Source organism: Pseudophryne corroboree, chromosome 9 (genome assembly GCF_028390025.1).
Source record: "Pseudophryne corroboree isolate aPseCor3 chromosome 9, aPseCor3.hap2, whole genome shotgun sequence".
In the NCBI taxonomy this organism is placed as follows: Eukaryota; Metazoa; Chordata; class Amphibia; order Anura; family Myobatrachidae; genus Pseudophryne; species Pseudophryne corroboree.
The window spans coordinates 320,901,392-320,920,988 of record NC_086452.1 but is presented as its reverse complement, the minus strand read 5'-3'; the positions used below and the strand labels follow the sequence as shown (position 1 = coordinate 320,920,988).

Below are 19,597 nucleotides of genomic sequence, written 5' to 3'. Positions count from 1 at the left end.
AATCACAATGCGACTCAGACACATGAGCAGTACTAAAATAACCACTCACCTATGCAAACATTGGCATTGGGAACACTTTACACCTACCTCTGCCTCAGGTCCTCTGTCCATACAGTATTAATACTTCATTAAAGTACTCTATTGTGTACTGCTAAACTTGTACATCTACATCTCCAGTTCTATCCTGGTGTAAAATTAATGCTATGGGGCATATTCAATTCACATAACCATAGTAATACAAAATTGGGTGGAAGGTCCACTAGGTTTTCCTACGGGCAAAACCTGGCACCCAATTGGATATGGCCCTTATACTTCCTTTATAGAGCTGGAGAGACACAAAGTTTGTCCATTCGCACAGTATGCATATTACACCTGTGTTTTTGGCACTAAATGTATCGAACTCCACTCGAGCCCCTCTCACTGTGCTGCTATATCAATAACTGTTGGGATTAAGTCTTTTTAGAAATATATAGCTTTTGTCCGAAGTGCTACCAGGGTTTATAGCAGGTTTTCTTTCTCTCCCTCTCCAAATTGTTCTGTTATTGTATTCTCCTATACCAATGTATTTTTTCAGACCAGCACGTGTGCGCACCAACAAGATTATGTAATTGTTCACAGCATTTAGTTTTATTATGCTGATACTTTTTCATATTATTATTTTGCACTTAGCAGCTAATGTGAATGAAAGGTACTAGATATTTTATTGTATATGAGCCTGACCTCATGAAAAATTATTTGTTACCATAGGCTTTGGAAGAGGAGACACAGAAAGAAGGAATCCTCCTGGGAAATTTTACATACAATCAAAATGGAGACCCCATACAGACCTTTCCTATACAGGTAATAGTAGCACATTGTCATCTTCCCAATCCGTTTACTTTCTGACTCTTCTGGTGCCTGCTTCTGCCTTACCATCACGTCTATATGACTCTTGAATGGCACTGCTCATATCTTCCAGCTAGATCACACTGGTTCCTTCTCATACTACACCTTTTCCTTTTTCCTCCTTTTTGGTTTTCTTTTCTGTTGTACCTCTATCTTTCTGATCTCCCAGTGACTTTGGGCCTGATTCCTATTTGTATGGAATTGCACACCTGTGGGGAAGCGGCTGTGCAATTCCATACAAATAAAATGCACATACAGCAGGAGGCATCTGTAGGAGATAGACGCCTTCTGCATGCATCTGAGAGAGCCAGAGGATGCAGCATTGATCACATTTGCGATGGTAGCAGGCCGTGGTCAGTCTGCATAAGCTGAAGCTGTCAGATCCAGTCAGCCGGTTCCACGAAGTTTGGGTCCGACAACACGGACCCTGGGCACCTACACACCCTTGTTTTGTAATACGGACTTTGCCGCTGCCCCCAAGATGCTGCAGCATGTTAATGATGCATGAGGTGCTGTGAATGACAGTGCAAGACCCGTTCTGTACATGTTCAGACCCCACTTCATCAGAGTGGTACATAAACCATCGTACAAATCCGAATCAGGCCCTTTGGCTCAAAGAAGAAAAAAAATTCTGCATGAATAAAGATTTGAACAGATCCACCTATATTTTCTTTTTCTTTTTTTTATACAAGAGTAATATATATTTGTTGGTAATGAATGCAAAGCTATTTAAAATAAGGATTAAACAACATGAACACTCAAAGTAAAATCTATCTGAGAAAAAAAATGAAGAGTCATATCAAAGTTAAATCATATCTTGAGGAAATAATAATGTGCCTCATTTACAGTACACTATTGTAATTCATGCTTCTAAAACTATGAAGCAATGTGGAGTTTGTTTGGAGGACAAAGTGCTTGAGTGTTTGTTTGGCTTTTAATGAACTTTGAACTGGCTGGTGAGCCTTTAGTTAAAGCTGCAATACCACATATAAATCTATACTTAAAAAAAAAAAAAAAAAAGTACCAAAACTAAAATACAGGAGGTCTCCGTTTCCAAAATATCTATGAAGGAGACTGTGGCTGCACGTCTTGGGTGCAAGTCATTTGCTTTTCAGCAATCTCGCTATTTCCTGTACTGAGCATACCTCCCAACCATCCCAATTTTGGTGGGACAGTCCTGTTATTGAAGGAATATCTTCTGTCCCACTGCAGACAAAAGGGTAAAAAGGTTGTTGTAGAACTTTTTCTTACCACTTCTCGTGAGGACAATAGGAGTCACGTGTGTTAGCAAACTAAAAAAGCACACTAATGGACAAAACCATGTTGCACAGCAGGTGGGGAAGATGTAACGTGCAGAGAGATTTAGATTTGGGTGGGTTATATTGTTTCTGTGCATGGTAAATACTGGCTGCTTTATTTTTACACTGCGATTTTGATTTCAGTTTGAACACACCCCACCCAAACCTAACTCTCTCTGCACATGTTATATCTGCCCCACCTGCAGTGCAACATGGATTTGCCCATTAGTGTGCTTTTTTGGTTTGCTAACAGACCTGTATATACCCCAATGTCCTGAGGGTGGTATTAATGTGACCGGCGGTCTGCTGACCGACAGTCACATGACCTCCTCCACCATCCCGCTGGCTCAGTATCCCGATGGTCGGCATGCCGACCAACAGGGACTATTTCCACGACACCCATAGAGTGGGAATAGAACCCGAGCCCGCAGCGTGGCGAGCGCAGCGTGGCGAGCGCAGCGAGCCCGCAAGGGGCTTGCTGCACTCGCCCCTCCCCGCCGGGATCCCGGCGTTGGTAAGCTGACCGGCGGTCAGGAGACCGGCGGTCAGCCATACTACACCCTGTCCTGAGGCCCCCTTCCCTATGTTGAAAGGTATGAAGAGCAGATCACCTGACCTCTGAGTCAGAATCCTCCCTCATGTGCATTGGAATTGTGCTATGATAAAACGGTCAGAGATAAAGTACCAGCCAATCAGATCCTAACTGCCATTTTTCAAACCCAGCCTGTGACATGGTAGTAAGGAGCTGATTGCATGGTACTTTATCTCTGTCCACCTTACCGCATACCTCCCAACATTGGGAGAAGAGAAAGAGGGACACTACGGCGCAGCAAAGCCACGCACGCCTGACAAAGGGGCATGACCTATAGAAAAGGAGGCATGTCTTCACTGGAGTACCGCAATCGCGAGCCGTGCCCCCGTTTTTCATCACTATGGGGTCATGGGCAGCGCTCTGTGATCTGCTGGCATGCCCCCTGTCCCTCAGTCTCTAGTGAATACATGCTGTGCGTATGTGCACAGCGTCTATTTACCGCTGCTCTGCTTGGCAGAGCAGTGACTACCAGGAGCCTCCCAACTGCCCCCCCTCACCACGGGACACTGTGGCCTGCGGGTGGGACAGCGGGACAGTCACAAAAAACTGGACTGTCTTGCGAAAATCGGGACAGTTGGGAGGTATGTTACGGTGTATTCAGTGGAGTGGTGCTGTCATATAGATGCATACATCTCTGCATTTGAATAGCTGCATTTTTTGGAGTCAAAGCAAAAAAAGGATTAACTGCACCTTGGCAAAGCCATGCTGCACTGCAGGAGGGGCACATGTAACAGGTGCAGAGAGATTAGAGATGGGAGGGAGGTGTTTTAACTTAAATTTGAATTACTTTGTAAAAATAAAGCTGTCCAGTATTTGTGGGCTACATGGGAAAGCAGACAGTATTTATCCTGCATGCACTAATGATAAAGGTATTTGCTGCCCCTTGCAGTGCAACATGGTCTGTCCATGTGCAAAGGTACTTTGAATCAGCATGAGTGTAATTATAGATGATTTGTGTGCAGCTCTGAATCCTGTATCTGCAAAATTCTGCTGCACTTTGGTAGGTTTTCATGTTGCAAATCTGGCCTCTCTGCATGTTGCACATTCTGTTTGTATCACAATTAAAGTTATATTTACATAATTTGAGTTCCAAATTCTTTGTTTTGCATTTAAAGGGTGAAAATATGTCTGCCTACGATCTAGTGGAGCTAAGAGTCCAGAGTAATTGGGGTCATCCAGAGTACACCTGTATCTACCGCTTCCGTGTTCATGGAGATGCAGAATTGTAGCAGTTATGGAGAATCGATGGTTAACGGCCCCTGGAAGGGCATTACAAGAGTAGTGTTGGATCACAGTCTGTTCTCTCCTGCCAGCTTGAGTGGACTCATTATTATTTAAAAATTTACATTTATGCAGCGGGGTACATTGTGTTCAACAGGGAATACATTGGGGTGTAGAGTTGGATCTTGATCCAGAGACACCAACAGGCTAAAGCTTTGACTGTTCCCAGGATGCATTGCATGGCCTCCTCTATAACCCCGCCTTCGGTCACTGGAGCTCAGGTCACTTAACAGGGGGGCCTGCGCTAGGCAGCCCTGAAAAGAACTTTTGTTAGAAGACACTTCAAGGGCTGCAGCACTTTTATGTCCTAGTGACATACTTGGCTACGGCTCCAACTCCTCCCAGGCAGCGCAGCATACTCCCACTGGCCAGGTTCCCGAGTACTTGCGGCGGAGGCGCTCCAGTTTCCAGGCACACACCGCTGGCGCTCTCCAGGATTGCGTGGCTGTTTCTTTGGGAGGAGGTAAGATGGTCCCCCAGGTGGGACCCACCGAAATCTAGTTCCGATCGCACTCTTAGGAGATGGACCGTGAGGCTGGCGTGGACACTGTGTTAGAGCAGGGACCCCACTATATCCGCCAGGGCAGGGAGCACAGGTCGGATTTCACAAAAATCCTTTTAACAAGGCTCCACAGTACCCGGTGGTGAGGGCCAGCATAGGGGCGCTTGACCATAGCAAGGCGCTTGACCGGTAGCCCCTCCCCCTGCTCCAGGCGCCATCTACTGCTAATGTTCCAGCCCTGGAGCTGCTCCTTACTCTCCCTCACTCCCTAGAGATTTGGGCGCCATCTTTTCACAAGTAGCTGTGGCTGATCTCCGGGACTGCAGGGCAATGTCTCCTCTGTAAATCCGCCTGTTTACTCAGCGCTGTGCATTTACAGTCACTTAAGTATTCTACATGTCATTTTAGACAGTGTTAGTTAAGAACAAGTGTACTTCTACCTGAATATTTAGTACAAGTATTCAGAGATATACATCCAGTATCTGACTGTGCATTGTTATATCTATATTCATACATATATGTAGTTTTACTAGTCCAGTGCAGTTTTATTGTTTGTCTTTAATTCTCTGTTTGTGTCCTGTATTTACTGTCACTTAAATCGGGGTTATTTGCAGGTATTGTATTTGTTTGGCTATATTGCACTGTTACGCTCTACGGCTACGTTCACTATAATGTCTGCCACACAGGGTGGGAAATCCACGGACACTTCTGCATCATGCAGTGCTTGCACCAAGGATTTACCTGTGGGGGAAGTTTTAACTGATGGTTTGTGTACTGGTTGCCATACATCTCCCAGTTTGCCTGCAGTCCCTGTAGGAGCCATCTTGGGCAGCATTCTCCAGTATGCTGAATACGCTTGTGATGCGTCTTACGCCCCCTTTGGGACATCCTGTGCCTTTGCAGCCACATATTGTCCCTGTAGTCTACCCCACGTCCCTCTGGGGTCAAGGGGTCATCTAAGCGGGCCGATTCCTCCTCACAATCCACTAATATTTCAGATAATTCTTCTGATGAGGATGGGGAATATACTGATCCATCAGACACTGATACAGTTGCTTCTGACGAGAAACCTACAACTCAGGTTGATAGCCTCCACTAGGTCAGGGACATTAAGCTGATTCTACAAATTGATGATGAGGTAGATCCCACTACGGCGTCTAAGAAACCTGATAAGTTCAAACGTCAGAAGGTTGCTAAAGTAGTCTTGCCATATTCTGACAATGTTATCGACATACGTCCGGAATCCTGGGCTTTTCCAGGAAAGAAATTCTCCCTGTCTAAGAAGATGCTAGCTTGTTATCCTATCCCTGCGGAGTTGAGTAACAAGTGGGAAAATCCACCGCCGCTGGACTCTCGTGTTGCCCGTCTTGTGTCATCTACTCTGCCTGTCACCACTGTCACCTAACTGAAGGAACCGGCAAATAAGCGTGTGGAGGGATGCCTGAAGTCTGTTTACTCCCTTACCGGTGCTGTACATAGATCCACTATAGCAGCCTCCTGGGCCGCAAAAGGAATTTAAGCATCGGTTCATGCATTAGAGGAAGAGCTACCTCAGGATATTTCTGACATTGCCAGACAATATCTGTCTCGTATTATACCGCCTCCCACTATATTCAAGAGGCATCCTCTGAGGCAGGTGTAATGGCGGCCAAGGCATCTACTATGTCTATACTGGCTCGCCGAATTCTGTGGTTAAGGTCCTGGAAGGTGGACCTGGACTACAAAAAGACCTTGGAGGTGCTTACTTTTAAGGGAGACATCTTATTTGGAGAGGATCTGAACAAGATTGTGACTGACTTGGCGACTGCTAAGACTGCGTTTCTCCCAAGTACTAATCCTTCTGCACCGAAGGCTAAGAGTACCACTTTTCGTTCCTTTCGACCTCCAGGGAAAGCAAAGGGTCAGGCGTACCTGAGACAGGCTCGTGCTTCCACAACTACGAAGTCCAAACCTAAACAATCCTGGGCTGCCCGTCAGCCTGCTTCCAAACAAGACAAGCCTGCTGCATGATGGGCCGGGCCTCCCGCTGGGGGATCCCAGGGTGGGAGGCCGGCTTCTGCAATTCGTTCAGGTCTGATTAAGGACCACTTCGGACACCTGGGTACGCAGTCTCTTTTAAAGAGATGTCCCCCTCGCCAGTTCTGCACGATGGTTATTACTTCGGATCCATTGAAAGTACAAGCTCTAAACCTGGTTGTTCGATCCCTCCTGGACACAGGAGTGGTAGTGCTGGTATCTCTGTCCCAGAGAGGCAGGGGATACTATTCGACCCTGTTTCTAGTCCCGAAACCAAATGGGTCCTTCCGGCCTATACTCAACCTCAAATCATTGAACAAATTTGTGAGAGTGTCCAAATTCCGTATGGAAATTCTGCACTCTATTGTACTGGCCATGGAACCTGAAGACTATATGGTATCCCTGGACATACAGGATGCTTACCTGCATATAACTATTGCCATATCGCATCAACAATATCTGCAGTTTGCTATTAGCAACCTACATTATCAACTCCAGGCACTGCTGTTTGGACTGACCACTGCCCATCGGATCTTCACCAAGGTCATGGCTGTGATGACGGCCCTTCTCCGCCATCAGGGAATCAGGATCCTGCCGTATCTGGACGACTTGCTGATCCTGGCGAACTCCCAAGATGTTCTCAGTCATCTGGAACTGACGGTCCAATTCCTTCAAGCCCACGGGTGGCTCATAAACTGGAAAAAGTCCTCGCTGGTCCCTGCTCAGAGCATGGTGCACCTGGGGGCACTGCTGGACACACATAGCCAAAGATTGTTTCTGTCTCCACAGAAAGTCTGAAACTCCAGGACAGGATCAGATACTTCCTCTCTCGCCCAAGAGTGTCGATACACTCAGCGATACAAGTACTAGGCCTCATGGTTTCGGCTTTCGACATGGTAGAGTACGCTCCATTTCATTCCCACCCTCTTCAAAGGTTAATCCTTTCCAAGTGAGTCGGCCTGCCTCATCGGATCAGGTCTCAAATGATTTCCTTGACTCTGGAGATTCGTCTGTCACTGAGCTGGTGGCCGCCATCTGCCAGCAATATCTCCAGTGTGTTCATTCCTGGAGCCCTCAACTGGGAAGAGCATTTCCTCAGTCGTCAGGACATACACGTCGGAGAGTGGAGTCTTCATCCGGAAGTCTTTCAACTCCTAGTGGACAAGTGGGGCCTACCAGATGTAGACCTGATGGCATCTCGACACAATCACAAGGTTCCGGCCTTCAGATCAAGGACAAGGGATCCTCGAGCAGCATTCGTGGACGCGCTAGCAATTCCATGGAACTTTCAGCTGCCATGCGTGTCCCCTCCAGTGTCACTCCTGCCCAGGGTATTACGGAAGTTCAAGTAAGAAGGAGGAATACTACTTCTAGTAGGTTCCGGCCTTCAGATCAAGGACAAGGGATCCTCGAGCAGCATTCGTGGACGCGCTAGCAATTCCATGGAACTTTCAGCTGCCATGCGTGTCCCCTCCAGTGTCACTCCTGCCCAGGGTATTACGGAAGTTCAAGTAAGAAGGAGGAATACTACTTCTAGTCACTCCAGCGTGGTCCAGACGGCATTGGTTATCAGACCTGCAGGGTCTATCGATCGAGCGTCCTCTTCTACTTCCTCAATGCCCAGACCTCCTCGTTCAGGGCCCTTGTGTCTACCTGGACCTGGCAAGACTGGCTATGACGGCGTGGCTCTTGAAGCTTCACTCCTGAGGGTCAAAGGATTCTCCGAGGTGGTTATTCAAACTATGCTGAAGGCCCGCAAACCGGCTTCTGCACGGATTTATTACAGGGTCTGGAATTCTTACTTCACCTGGTGTGCTGCTAAGAATTACAATACATACAATTTCAGAACTTCCAGACTTTTGGCTTTTCTGTTGATGTGGTTTCAGAGAAAGATTGCGTCTATTCCTGACATTCATACTTTTTACGGATTCAGCTTCCCTATGTCCCTCCTGTGGCTCCTAGGGATCTGTCTGTTGTCTTGAATGCCCTACAAAAGTCTCCATTTGAACCTCTTGAGTCTGTGGACCTTAACTATCTTATGCTTAAGGTTGTCTTTCTGCTGGCTATTGTGTCTGCTAGGATGGTGTCAAACTTAGGAGCTTTGTCCTGTCGTCCGCCCTTTCTGATTTTTCACCGTGACCGGGCAGTTCTTCGAACTTGCCCTGGTTATTTGCTTAAGGTGGTGTCATCTTTTCACCTTAACCAAGAGATTGTGGTTCCGGCTTCTGATTTGTCCTCCAAAGAGTGGTCTTTGGATGTGGTACGGGCTCTCCGTATTTACGTGGAGAGGACTGCCTCTCTCAGGAGGTCTGATACCCTTTTAGTACTTTTTGTTTTTCACAAATGTGGCTGGCCAGATGGATTAGAATGGTGATTGCACAAGCTTATGCACAGGCTGGTCTTCCAGCTCCTGCTGCTATCAAAGCCCATTCTACTCGGTCTGTTGGACCTTCTTGGGCGGCCCGCCGAGGCGTGTCCGCTGAACAATTGTGCAAGGTGACTACGTGGTCCTCAGTGAACACGTTCATTAGGTTTTATGCCTTTGATACTTCCGCCTCCCAGGATGCTTCCTTTGGACGCCGGGTTCTGGTGCCCGCTAAGGTGCATCCCCTCCCATGAGGAACTGCTTTAGGACATCCCCGATGTATTCCCTGTGAAACACAGTGTACCCCACTGCAGAAAAGGAGATTTATGGTAGACTTACCGTAGTTAACTCTGTTTCTGCGAGGTACACTGGGTTCCACAGGGCGCTCACCCTGACGCACTTAGCTTCTTTGGGTTTGTATGGCATTAGCCACTGGTCCCTTCTCCTGTTGTGAGAATGTGGTTCTATGTGACTAACATCTGCCTTCTCTTTTACCTCCTACTGCATTGGACTGGTTAATGAAACGGAGCTCCAGTGTCCGGAGGCGGGGTTATAGAGGAGGCCATGCAATGCATCCTGGGAACAGTCAAAGCTTTAGCTGTTGGTGCCTCTGGATCAAGATCCAACTCTACACCCCGATGTATTCCCTGTGGAACCCAGTGTACCTCGCAGAAAGATTTAACTATGGTAAGTCTTACCATAAATCTCCTTTTTGATTAAGAGATTCCATATTTTTATTGGGGAAGAGTAATACTATACAGCAGCCAAGTAAGCTGTTGAACAGCTACAACCCAACATTTAGATTAGATGGGTTAACTTTTTCACAGTGTCATTACTAAGAAATGAATTGGTAATTACATTAGAACAAACATGCGCAGAGTAAACACCAGTGAAATATGAAAGCATGATATGTTTATACAACTGGTAAAAATATGAATGTGTTATCTAATATGTTTATGTCAATAACATAACCACATACAGTACATGTTCATAAAGGTCAAAACAGTTAGGCTACCTATATATGTACATCCATTGCTAAGCACCTATGGATTGTTCACACTGCTATAAACACAAATAGAGCTGATTAATCTACCTAACAAATGCATCTAGAATACATAAAAGTACATCAAGTAGTGGGCATGATCACTGAACTGTAATCATAGTTTGCTCTCGGCAATCTGAGTACCTGGACCTTTATTCTCCATGCTTAGAGTATGGAGGAGATTTTTCAGATTTTCTACAATAATACATAAGTATAATTTTGAAGAAGAAAAAAATTAAAGGTGCTTTATTTACCATATATTTTATATAGTGTTCCAAGCTTTTCATGACAAACCTTATAGTATGCTGTTATTTTTCATGGAATTGTCTCTAAGGAGAATGTGATTTAAGGGGGCGATAATTTTTCTGTATAGCTTCCTCGATAATGTGTTACAGCCTGGCACATAATTTTTTAGCCTAGACAAAATTATAATTCTCTTGCGTATATACTTCATAATATGAATACAGAATACAATAATCTGGAAGTAGATAATATCAACAGTATATATTGAACTGTAAATAGATAAATGTTCTTTTTGCACTTAATTGCCTTGACTTATGCACTGTTGATAGACAACATCCAAACAAATCCTCTGAAAGGCAGTATTTTAAGTTATAAATGTAGTTTGTCTGAATTAATGTGCTGTGTTGGATTAAGTTTTTCGGACTGAAGGTACATAATGTCATATTAATTAAAGTCATTTTTGTTTGAAGATCTTTTCTATGGTCGCTGGATAGGAAATTGGAAGGGAATATGCAGTATTACAGATAAATATTTGATCATAGGTTATTGTTGGTTTAACAGCTAATTTTGGCCTTTCACATCTTAAAACTAGCTAGGTCTATTTTCATAATGGTGAAGACGCAGTCAGTTCCTGGATATTTGCATTGAGGTTATGGGCAAGATTCCCTAAAGGGTAAACCAATGTTTTTTGGAGCTTTTTTCAAATGTTTTTCAAAGACAGATTTATTAAAGGCCATAGTGATCCAAAACTGCAAAAAAAGAAAGAAAAGTTTTACAACAGCCCATAAGAGATCGCATCACAACTTTTACATGCGCAGTACATAGATTGTGAAATTTATCAAGTTACAGCTTGACAAACTGCCAGAGAATAGGTGGTTGTGAGTCAAGACTGCTGCCCATTCACAACTTAAAAGGAGGTACAATAAACATATTTATTAGTGCAATCAATATATATTAATTATGGGGGGAAAAAACATTTAGAGGCAAAATTATTATTTTGAATATATTCGAGAGGGCAAATTAATGTATTGCATTAAGAGGGCAGTATTATTTTAACATTATTTTAAGGGAACTATATTAATTATATTGTGGTACCATTTATAGTTCCATGAATAATATGGGTTAGAAATAGATTATTATTGCTCCCAAATATAATCATACAATAAATTGCCTCAACAGATTTTCGCCCTTATTGTCATGTTTGCCATTACAGCCTCAAACTGTCTTAGTAAATGCGTCCGTATGAACCACCAAACGGCAGTCTTGAACATGATTCTTTGTTAATATATACCATTATGAGAAAGTCATACTATTTGAAAACTGAACCATAGTGGTCAACTTATTTAATTTAATGTTCTCACTCAATAAATAGGATAAAAAGCATATAAGTGATATAATCCTGCTATAACAAAGTACCCAGGAATTAGAAATACAAGTACTCACACATTCATTATAAATAAAAATATGCGCCTGTCTGATAAAATCAATCCAGAATAAGGTAGTCAGTCACAAAATACCCAATGCGTATCATCATGTGGCTGAATAGCGATAATTTAACTTCATCAGGGACTTGCAACTAAAGCTGTGGAGAGCATTTCCCCTTCCTTCCAGGTATCTTAGTAGAAGATTGAATAGGACTGCTTTTGTTTTCTGTTTTCATGCACTGGCTATTAAGGCATTCAAAAGCCTAGTAATTGCACTTGCTTAGCAGTTTTTATGTTGGTATTATTTTGAAGAATGTACAGATTATATATGCATCTGAAATTTACAGTATTCATTTATTGTATTTAAAAATTGCTTCAGTATTTATATCCTTGCAAACTCATTCCTCCAGTTAAAGGTGTTTTTGATTGCAGTGGAACTAAAAATAACCAGTAAAAAAGTATTGCTACACATATCAAAGACTATTGTGTTAAAACGAATGATTTGTTATTTTATGCTTTACAATGAAACGTTTTTATTTGTTCTTAGCAAATAATGCTTCTCATATCCCCAAGAAATGGGTGAAGAACAGATGGATTATTATGATAAGTCATGAAAATATTTTTCTATTGACTTCTGAACCTTTTTGGGTGCATGGCTGGTGTCACACGGGGTAATTCAGACCTGATCGCTGCTGTGCGTTTTCACACAGTGGGCGATCAGGTCCAAACTGCGCACCGCAATGCGCAGGTGTGTCGCACGGGTACAAAGCAGATTGCCGCTCAGTGATGGGTTTGTGCGAAGGATCCATTTGCACGGGCGATCGCAAGGAGATTTACAGGAAGAAGACGTTTGTGGGTGTCAACTGTTTTCAGGGAGTGTCTGGAAAAACGCAGGCGTATCTATGCGTTTGCAGGGGGGAGCTCCTGACGTCAATTCCGGTCCCGGAAATGCTGATGTGATCGCAGCGGCTGAGTAAGTCTGTTTGTACAGCTCTGCTACACATGCGTTCACACACTTGCACAACGAACATGCACTCCCCCTGTAGGCGGCGACTGTCTGATCGCAGCAGTGCAAAAATCGCTTGTTAGCGATCAGGTCTGAATTAGGCCCTCAGTGCTTTCACTCTGGAGAATACATTGGAGGAGATTCAAATGTTTGAAAAGTCAGTTGGGAGTCTGTTTTTTCCTGTCTATTAGGAAAAAACAAACTCCCAACTGACTTTTCAAACATTTGAATCTCACCCTTTGTGTTTTGTTAGTGTTTTTAATCACAGCAATTTTCCACAGTTCATAATGGGTTCAAATACCCATTTCATTTTTTATTGAGAGCTTTGGACAATTGTGAAAAGCACTGTTTGAGCATTCTAAGACATTTTTCAAGTCATCACAATTAGAAAATGTGCTTTAATTGTGAAGTGAAAGTAACCTATGTGACACGACCCTATGTAAAAGAAATAAAAGTACAAAGAATGTATCTCTGTGTGCCAGTCAGTTTACGTTAAAATCTTCAAATGCTACTTTTTACTGTTTGCTTTTTCAGAGGCATGTGTACTATGTTTATGTAACTTATAAATAAAGTGTTTGGTTAAAATAAAAAAAGTTTGCCTTTACTTGATTCTTTGTATATGTATTTTAATCGTATACCTTTTATAGTTCATTCCTAGCTGTATAATCCCATAAAGTTGGCCCTAAAGCTAATATACATTGTCATGTAAAATAGCATATGAGACGGTTTTTACCTATCCCTAAAAAACAATCCAGCCAACCATATTTGATGGGGTTTATGTATATAGTACATGAGGAAATAAAATAGGATTTTAATACCTACCGGTAAATCCTTTTCTCTTAGTCTGTAGAGGATGCTGGGGTCACATTAAGAACCATGGGGTATAGACGGGATCCGCAGGAGACATGGGCACTTTAAGACTTTCAAAGGGAGTGAACTGGCTCCTCCCTCTATGCCACTCCTCCGGACTCCAGTTTAAGGAACTGTGCCCAGGGAGACGGACATTTCGAGGAAAGGATTTATTGTTAAACCAATGTGAGCATCTCACCAGCTCACACCTCCAGCATGCCGCAGAACGTGGCATTCAATAGAATACAAGCCAACGGCATGAGCAATTGCACAACATGCTGACTAGAACCGCACACAACATGTGTGGAACCACAATTTTGATAATGCTAATTTGATTACCTTATAACTTTCACTATATGTAGGTAGGAGACTCAGTACGCAACCGGCGTATGGGGTACATTAAGGGTACGCACTTAGCGTAGCAGACGCTCAGCCGTGATCGAGACGCACGAGCGATACGCTTGCTCACAGTTTTACGCTTGGTGTCGAACACGCTATAGGCGGCCGACTACCGTAATGATACGCTACTAGCGTAGCGGACGCTGTGATCGTGCGGGGAACATGAGCGGCGCAGACGCTCATGTGATGACACTCAGTAAACCTTGTATGCAACACACTATGATTGAGTTTGTATTGTAAACCTTACTACTGAAATACTGCACCGATATAACGCTGCTTTAACCTTGTTAGTGTAAATGCTGTTTGAGCGATTGAGAAGCTCTGAATACCCTCTACAATGTAATAAACACACAATACCTTTCTAAGGCTCCAAAACCTTTACTAACAGGATTAAGTTATATTAAAAGGGGGAAATACAGTTGACAATTCATACACTACAAGCTAACATCAATATCTAACAGAATAACTACACATAAATATACAATAGCAGCACAATCGCAAACAATAACATACAATGAGAGAGAGATCGTGGCACAATTACAGTCAGAGATTAAGAATGGTCACAGAGAGAGTACTTACACACTGGGGAGTGATTCGCTGCGCATGTCCTGGTTACCAGCTCTGGGTTAGTCAATGATGAAAACCGTTGTGGAGAGAAGACTCTTGTGTCCCCAAGCCTATTTCAAACTATATGTACTAGCTCAAGACATACTTCAATAGATACTATGTGTCCTCTTTCCATTGGTTAGGGGGTGGGACATGTACTGCACCTGGGATCATTGATTAGTTCAAGAAATGGGCAATGGCTAGGACTTGTCAGTATTCTAAATTCCTCTCTTGGTTGTATTGGGGAAACCTATTGTTTGGATCTTCCAAACTAACTCTGTCTCTGTGCTTTGTTTACCCCCTGGTCACCTCTTTCAGTTGAGACAATGACATCTCAGCACTCATTATTCTGGAGAGAAACCTGGACCTATTCATAAACAAAGGTGTAAGCCCTCTTCATAGAATCTCAAAGCTTAGTGTAAATAAGGCTATTTGTTTTCGGTCTGTGTGAAAGAGGTGACTGAATTCCAGTCCCCCACCCTGCATTTGTGTAATTTTATTCTGAATGCAATTAATCTTATGTTCTACTTCTGTGCATAACCATGAGCAGGAACTATGCGAATCCCTCCCAACTGTCATAGGCACAACACTTCTTCAATACCCCACAGCTGGACACCAAATACTACCCCCCAACCTTTATCTGAACCCTCCCAGCATGTAAAGGAGAATTTCTCAGGTCCAAGAACCGTTTTAAACTTACCATACTTGCTGACATTATTAAGGGGAATATTAACTATAAAATGCATTATATTGGTTAAATATGTAGCGATCGAGTCGCTCGCTAGTCGCACACAAACACCGCCGTAAATACCCATCTCCCTGCGCAGGCGACGTCAGAGCGTCCCCTACGCAACCTGAGGGGATGCGTACGCACGGGGGTTCGGTGCGCGAGCAGCGGGCACGTGCATTGGGGTTAGTACAAGGCATCATAGGTCGCTATATTTTTCGACTTTGACAGTCCACCCTTTGGCAGTCATCAATAACTACCACTTCCTAAAACAATTCAAACAGAAAAATACATGTCATCATGGAATACCTTTTTATGATTGGGTAGAGGGAGGAGAGGAGAAGGTGGGAAAGGTATGACCTAGTGAGATAGTAGAAGCATGTGTGTATGAATCCATGTTTGAGGGGTCATGTATCATCGTGCTGTACGTGTTTTAAATTAAGCTTCGAGGTATTGCGAAGTATACATTTGAATCCTTCTTATCCCGTATTAAGGGTCTGTGGATGGGCTGTCAAACTCTACCGAGCTCTTTTCGGCTTTTGGTTGCCACAAATGGGGAGCACATTTAGTTGATGATACTGTCAAAGTCAGAAAAATGTCTCTATGCACGTTGCCATATTTGCACCGCACACTGGTCCGTGCTGCGCATGCGTACGCTCTCCCGTGAAGGCGCATACCCGCAATAGCGTGCACTCGCAGGCGCGGTATGCGTATTTACGGTAGAGTTTATGTAGTCGTAGCGTGCGACTCATTCGTTACATATTTTCACAATTAATGTAGTTTATAGATCATGGTCCCTTTGATAGTTTCTGATAGTTTGGTTAATATAGAAGGTCCCTGAGCTAAGGAATCCCTCTTTGTATCGTACGAAGGGTCTAACAGGAATCATACAGCAGTGTTTGGTACCCATCGGAAGAGTATTTAATTAGCAATATTCCGGTGTTGGTTTGGAGCGTATTAATCGCTCGTGCGAATAGTTATGGACATAAGAAGTTTATGTCCATTTCTACTATTTACTCATACTCAGGTATGCGGCGGGAAACCTAGTTCCCCACCCACCTGAGCTGTTTGAAATCGTCACAGCCCACCTGTATGAATCAACCTATGACCTTTTGTTATGATGCAGGGCCGAATTCCGACGTCCAATGGACAATGGGATTGTAGGGACTGTAGGATTGCATTGTGTGTGGGGCATAAATAGGCAGGCCGACCACATCCAGCTCTCACTCTTCAACGGTTCTCATTGCTGAAAATCGGGTGCTGGATGTCCAGGCGCATGCGATCGTTTACCCTTGTGCGTAAGTTTCTCTCCGTTATCATTGTCTTTCTGTGAGCCAATTTCTCTCATCTCTCTCCGTCTCTCTCTCTCTCTTTCCCTTCTCTCTCTCTCTCGTATCTCCCCTAGACTAGTATTGTATTGTATTAGATAGTATTGTTTAGTTCTGTGGTTAGGAAGTCTCTGTTATATTGTAGTGTATCATTTGTACTGTTATCCCCTTTTTACAAGTATACTAGATATAATACAGTTAATAGGCTTTGGAACCTAAACCAGTATCTGTGTATTTTCTATAGTGTTAAGTGTTCACTTGAGCGTCGGTGACGCTCAAGCAGCTTTGTAGTTAGTCAGGTTACACAAGGTTGCACTTACACCCTGTATTCACATTAAGGTATTGTGTGTATTTCTTTGGTATAAGGTTTAGACATAAAGGTATAGCATTGTGAGCGTCTGCGCCGCTGGTGATCTCCTCGTGGTCTCGAGCGTCCGCTACGCCATAGCGAATCATTACTCTAGTCATAGCCAATAACGTGTCCTGTGATTGCTGGGCCGTGAGCGAACGTGACGCTTGAGCGTCTCGCCTACGGCTGAGCGATCGTTACGCAACTAGCGTACCATTACGGTACTTCTTAAGTAAACAGCGTACAGTGTTCTTAGCTTCATAAAGGGTTGTTTATACGACAAGGGAATTTAGCATTGTCAATTGGGGACTCGTCCTATCCTTCTCATATCTGCACTAGGTAGATCAGCAGACATTATCCATCAGCAAAGGGCGGGATCATATTCCTTGCAGTGCTGATTGGATAAGCGTCTGCTTCGCTTAGATAAAGAGTGCTGAAGGAATCCGGGAACCGGAAGTAAGAACAAAACGCTTGTGTCTTTTAAAACTGTTTTATTTTTCTTCTGCCTTGCGTATACACGCACGCATACATTTATCTGTATTTCTTTTTCAAATTTCGTATATCACTATTCCTGTTTGCCAAGTTTTATAGTTGATAGAAAGTGCAAAAAGAGATTTGCTGTTATTTCATAGTAGAGGTAATAGTTAAAGTATAGACCAACACACGGCTTGTCTGGGAGATAAGACAGTCAGTGTGGTGTGCGGTAGATGATCAGGGATCATCTACATTGATAAAGGTAGAAATTGTGTTACGGTGGATCTTTGTTTTGCGTACACGTGTCCCTAACAAAAGACTTGCGTACGCAATCCAAACGGCAGACGCACGCAGCGTACATTACGCAACGTAGCGTCTGGTTACGCAACGTAGCTCAAGTCACGAAAAGTTGAATTAGCGCAAAGCGATAATTAGCGCAAAGGCGATAAGTAACGCACAGCGGTAAATAACGCGACGCGGTAAATAACGCAAATCTATTTTTTGAAAAATCTGAAATTTAGCTTAACAGATCCTGCTCCTAATTAGTAACACTGTTGGACTGAAGACAATTTCTGCGCAGAAATAGATATAGAAACAAAAGTGTACATGTGTTGAGTGAGTGTGGTTTTGTATACAAAAGTTTATATAACTTTAAGGTGGAACCAAAAGGAAAGTCGGGTACTCGTCAAGGGACACACGTGTAAGTGACATATACGGTGGCTAGGGAGGCATCCCTGGTTAAATAATATTTGAGCATTAGAGTATAGCGGACCATAAGGTAACAGACCAGGAGGTCATTAACAGAAGGTAACAAGACCAGGAGGTCGTAAGGTACTAAAGAGGTCCGCTATAAAAGTCCAGTGGCACAACGCCTGGGGTGTTGGTGCAGAACCCATATAGGCCATAAGCTCTTGCTGAAGGAATCGCGGCCGGAAACATCGATTCCATTGATCTTTCAGTACATGACAAGTAGTGCTTGTGTACTGAACGATTGGACCACACGTAATTGTGTGCAGTAGTTAGTAATCTGACCTAATACCATTAGAGTAAAGTGGTCACAAACGCTATCTGTACATTCTGACGTGATTTGTGTAATTTTTTATTTTTGGAAGGGAAGTTCGCTGGTCACTCAGGAACTATCTAACAACCCCACCTTTACTGGAAAGAGTAAGTGTCCTGCGGGTAACCCTCATATGTTCCAGTAAACTGAAGGTTCCATAGGGGCCCTGTATCGAGTACGCCAGCACCATATCGGTGTGATCAGGTCGTATTGGTCGAGGTGGGCGAGTGAGTGGGGTACTCGGTAAACCGCCACCGCCGGCCTACTGTGGAGTAATTTGGTTGTCTGTAAAGGCTTGCTGAAAACCTTGATACAGAAATCCAAGGAGGACTAAGCAACACCTGCAGACTATGGGGGCCAGTTGCTCAGGTAGGGGGCGATCAACCCTGGTTCAGGTTGATTCTGTGAACCGACCAGTTGGGTCGGCACGATATGTAATGTGTGAAAAATATGGAAGTCACACCGAATCTTTATGTGATGAATGGGAGAGAATGACTGTACAAGACAGGGACAAATTCCCAAGAATAGGTAGCTTCAGTCCAGACGTGTTACAAAATTTAAGGAGGAGGATATGTCTCGTAAAATCAACAAAGAGACGAATTCAGCATCATGATTACTTACAGTTATGGCACCAGGAAGGTGAGATACAGAGAGGTTTGGCTCTGGCGGCGGGATCTGGGGCAGTCAGGAAGCTGATAGCCACAGCTCCACCTCCACCATACATTGCAGGAGAGAAGCTGATTACGGAGAGAAACGCACTGGGTTGTAAAACACAAACTCTTAGTAACCCTGTAAATGTTAATGATGTTAACCAAATAACTCATGCAAGTATTAACCCGTGCAAGATGTACCCTGTTTTGAACCTTCCTCAGGAGTGTGATCAAGAAGAAGATTCGGCAACAATTTCAGCGCTCTCTCTAGTGGCCACCATATCAGAAACCACAGTAGGAACTGCACCACCCACGAGATTAGTTAAGGCCCCTAGCGGAGGGATAGGTGAGGTCGTGTCAACGGGTAAGTACGGCACCATGCATTACACTGAAACAATTGTACCACAAGTTGTAGAATCTACGCAGAATGAGGCTGTTAGAATTGCTCCTGTAAAGGTGATAGTAGTTCCCAATGGGAAAACAGATGCATCAGGAGCCACA

General features: G+C 43.7%; 1 protein-coding gene across 2 annotated transcripts in view; it reads left to right on the top strand.

Annotated features, from left to right (window-relative positions):
- Nucleotides 1-13,247, top strand: part of SUN2 (Sad1 and UNC84 domain containing 2) — a 266,430-nt gene extending 253,183 nt beyond the window's left edge. For both annotated transcript variants that reach the window (XM_063940485.1, XM_063940484.1), the window contains exons 17-18: nt 748-840; nt 3,891-13,247. In XM_063940485.1, coding sequence (XP_063796555.1) covers nt 748-840; nt 3,891-4,004 — 207 coding nt within the window. In that variant the 3' untranslated portion in view covers nt 4,005-13,247. The remainder of the gene's footprint in view (nt 1-747; nt 841-3,890) is intronic.
- The last annotated feature ends 6,350 nt before the right edge of the window (nt 13,248-19,597 follow it).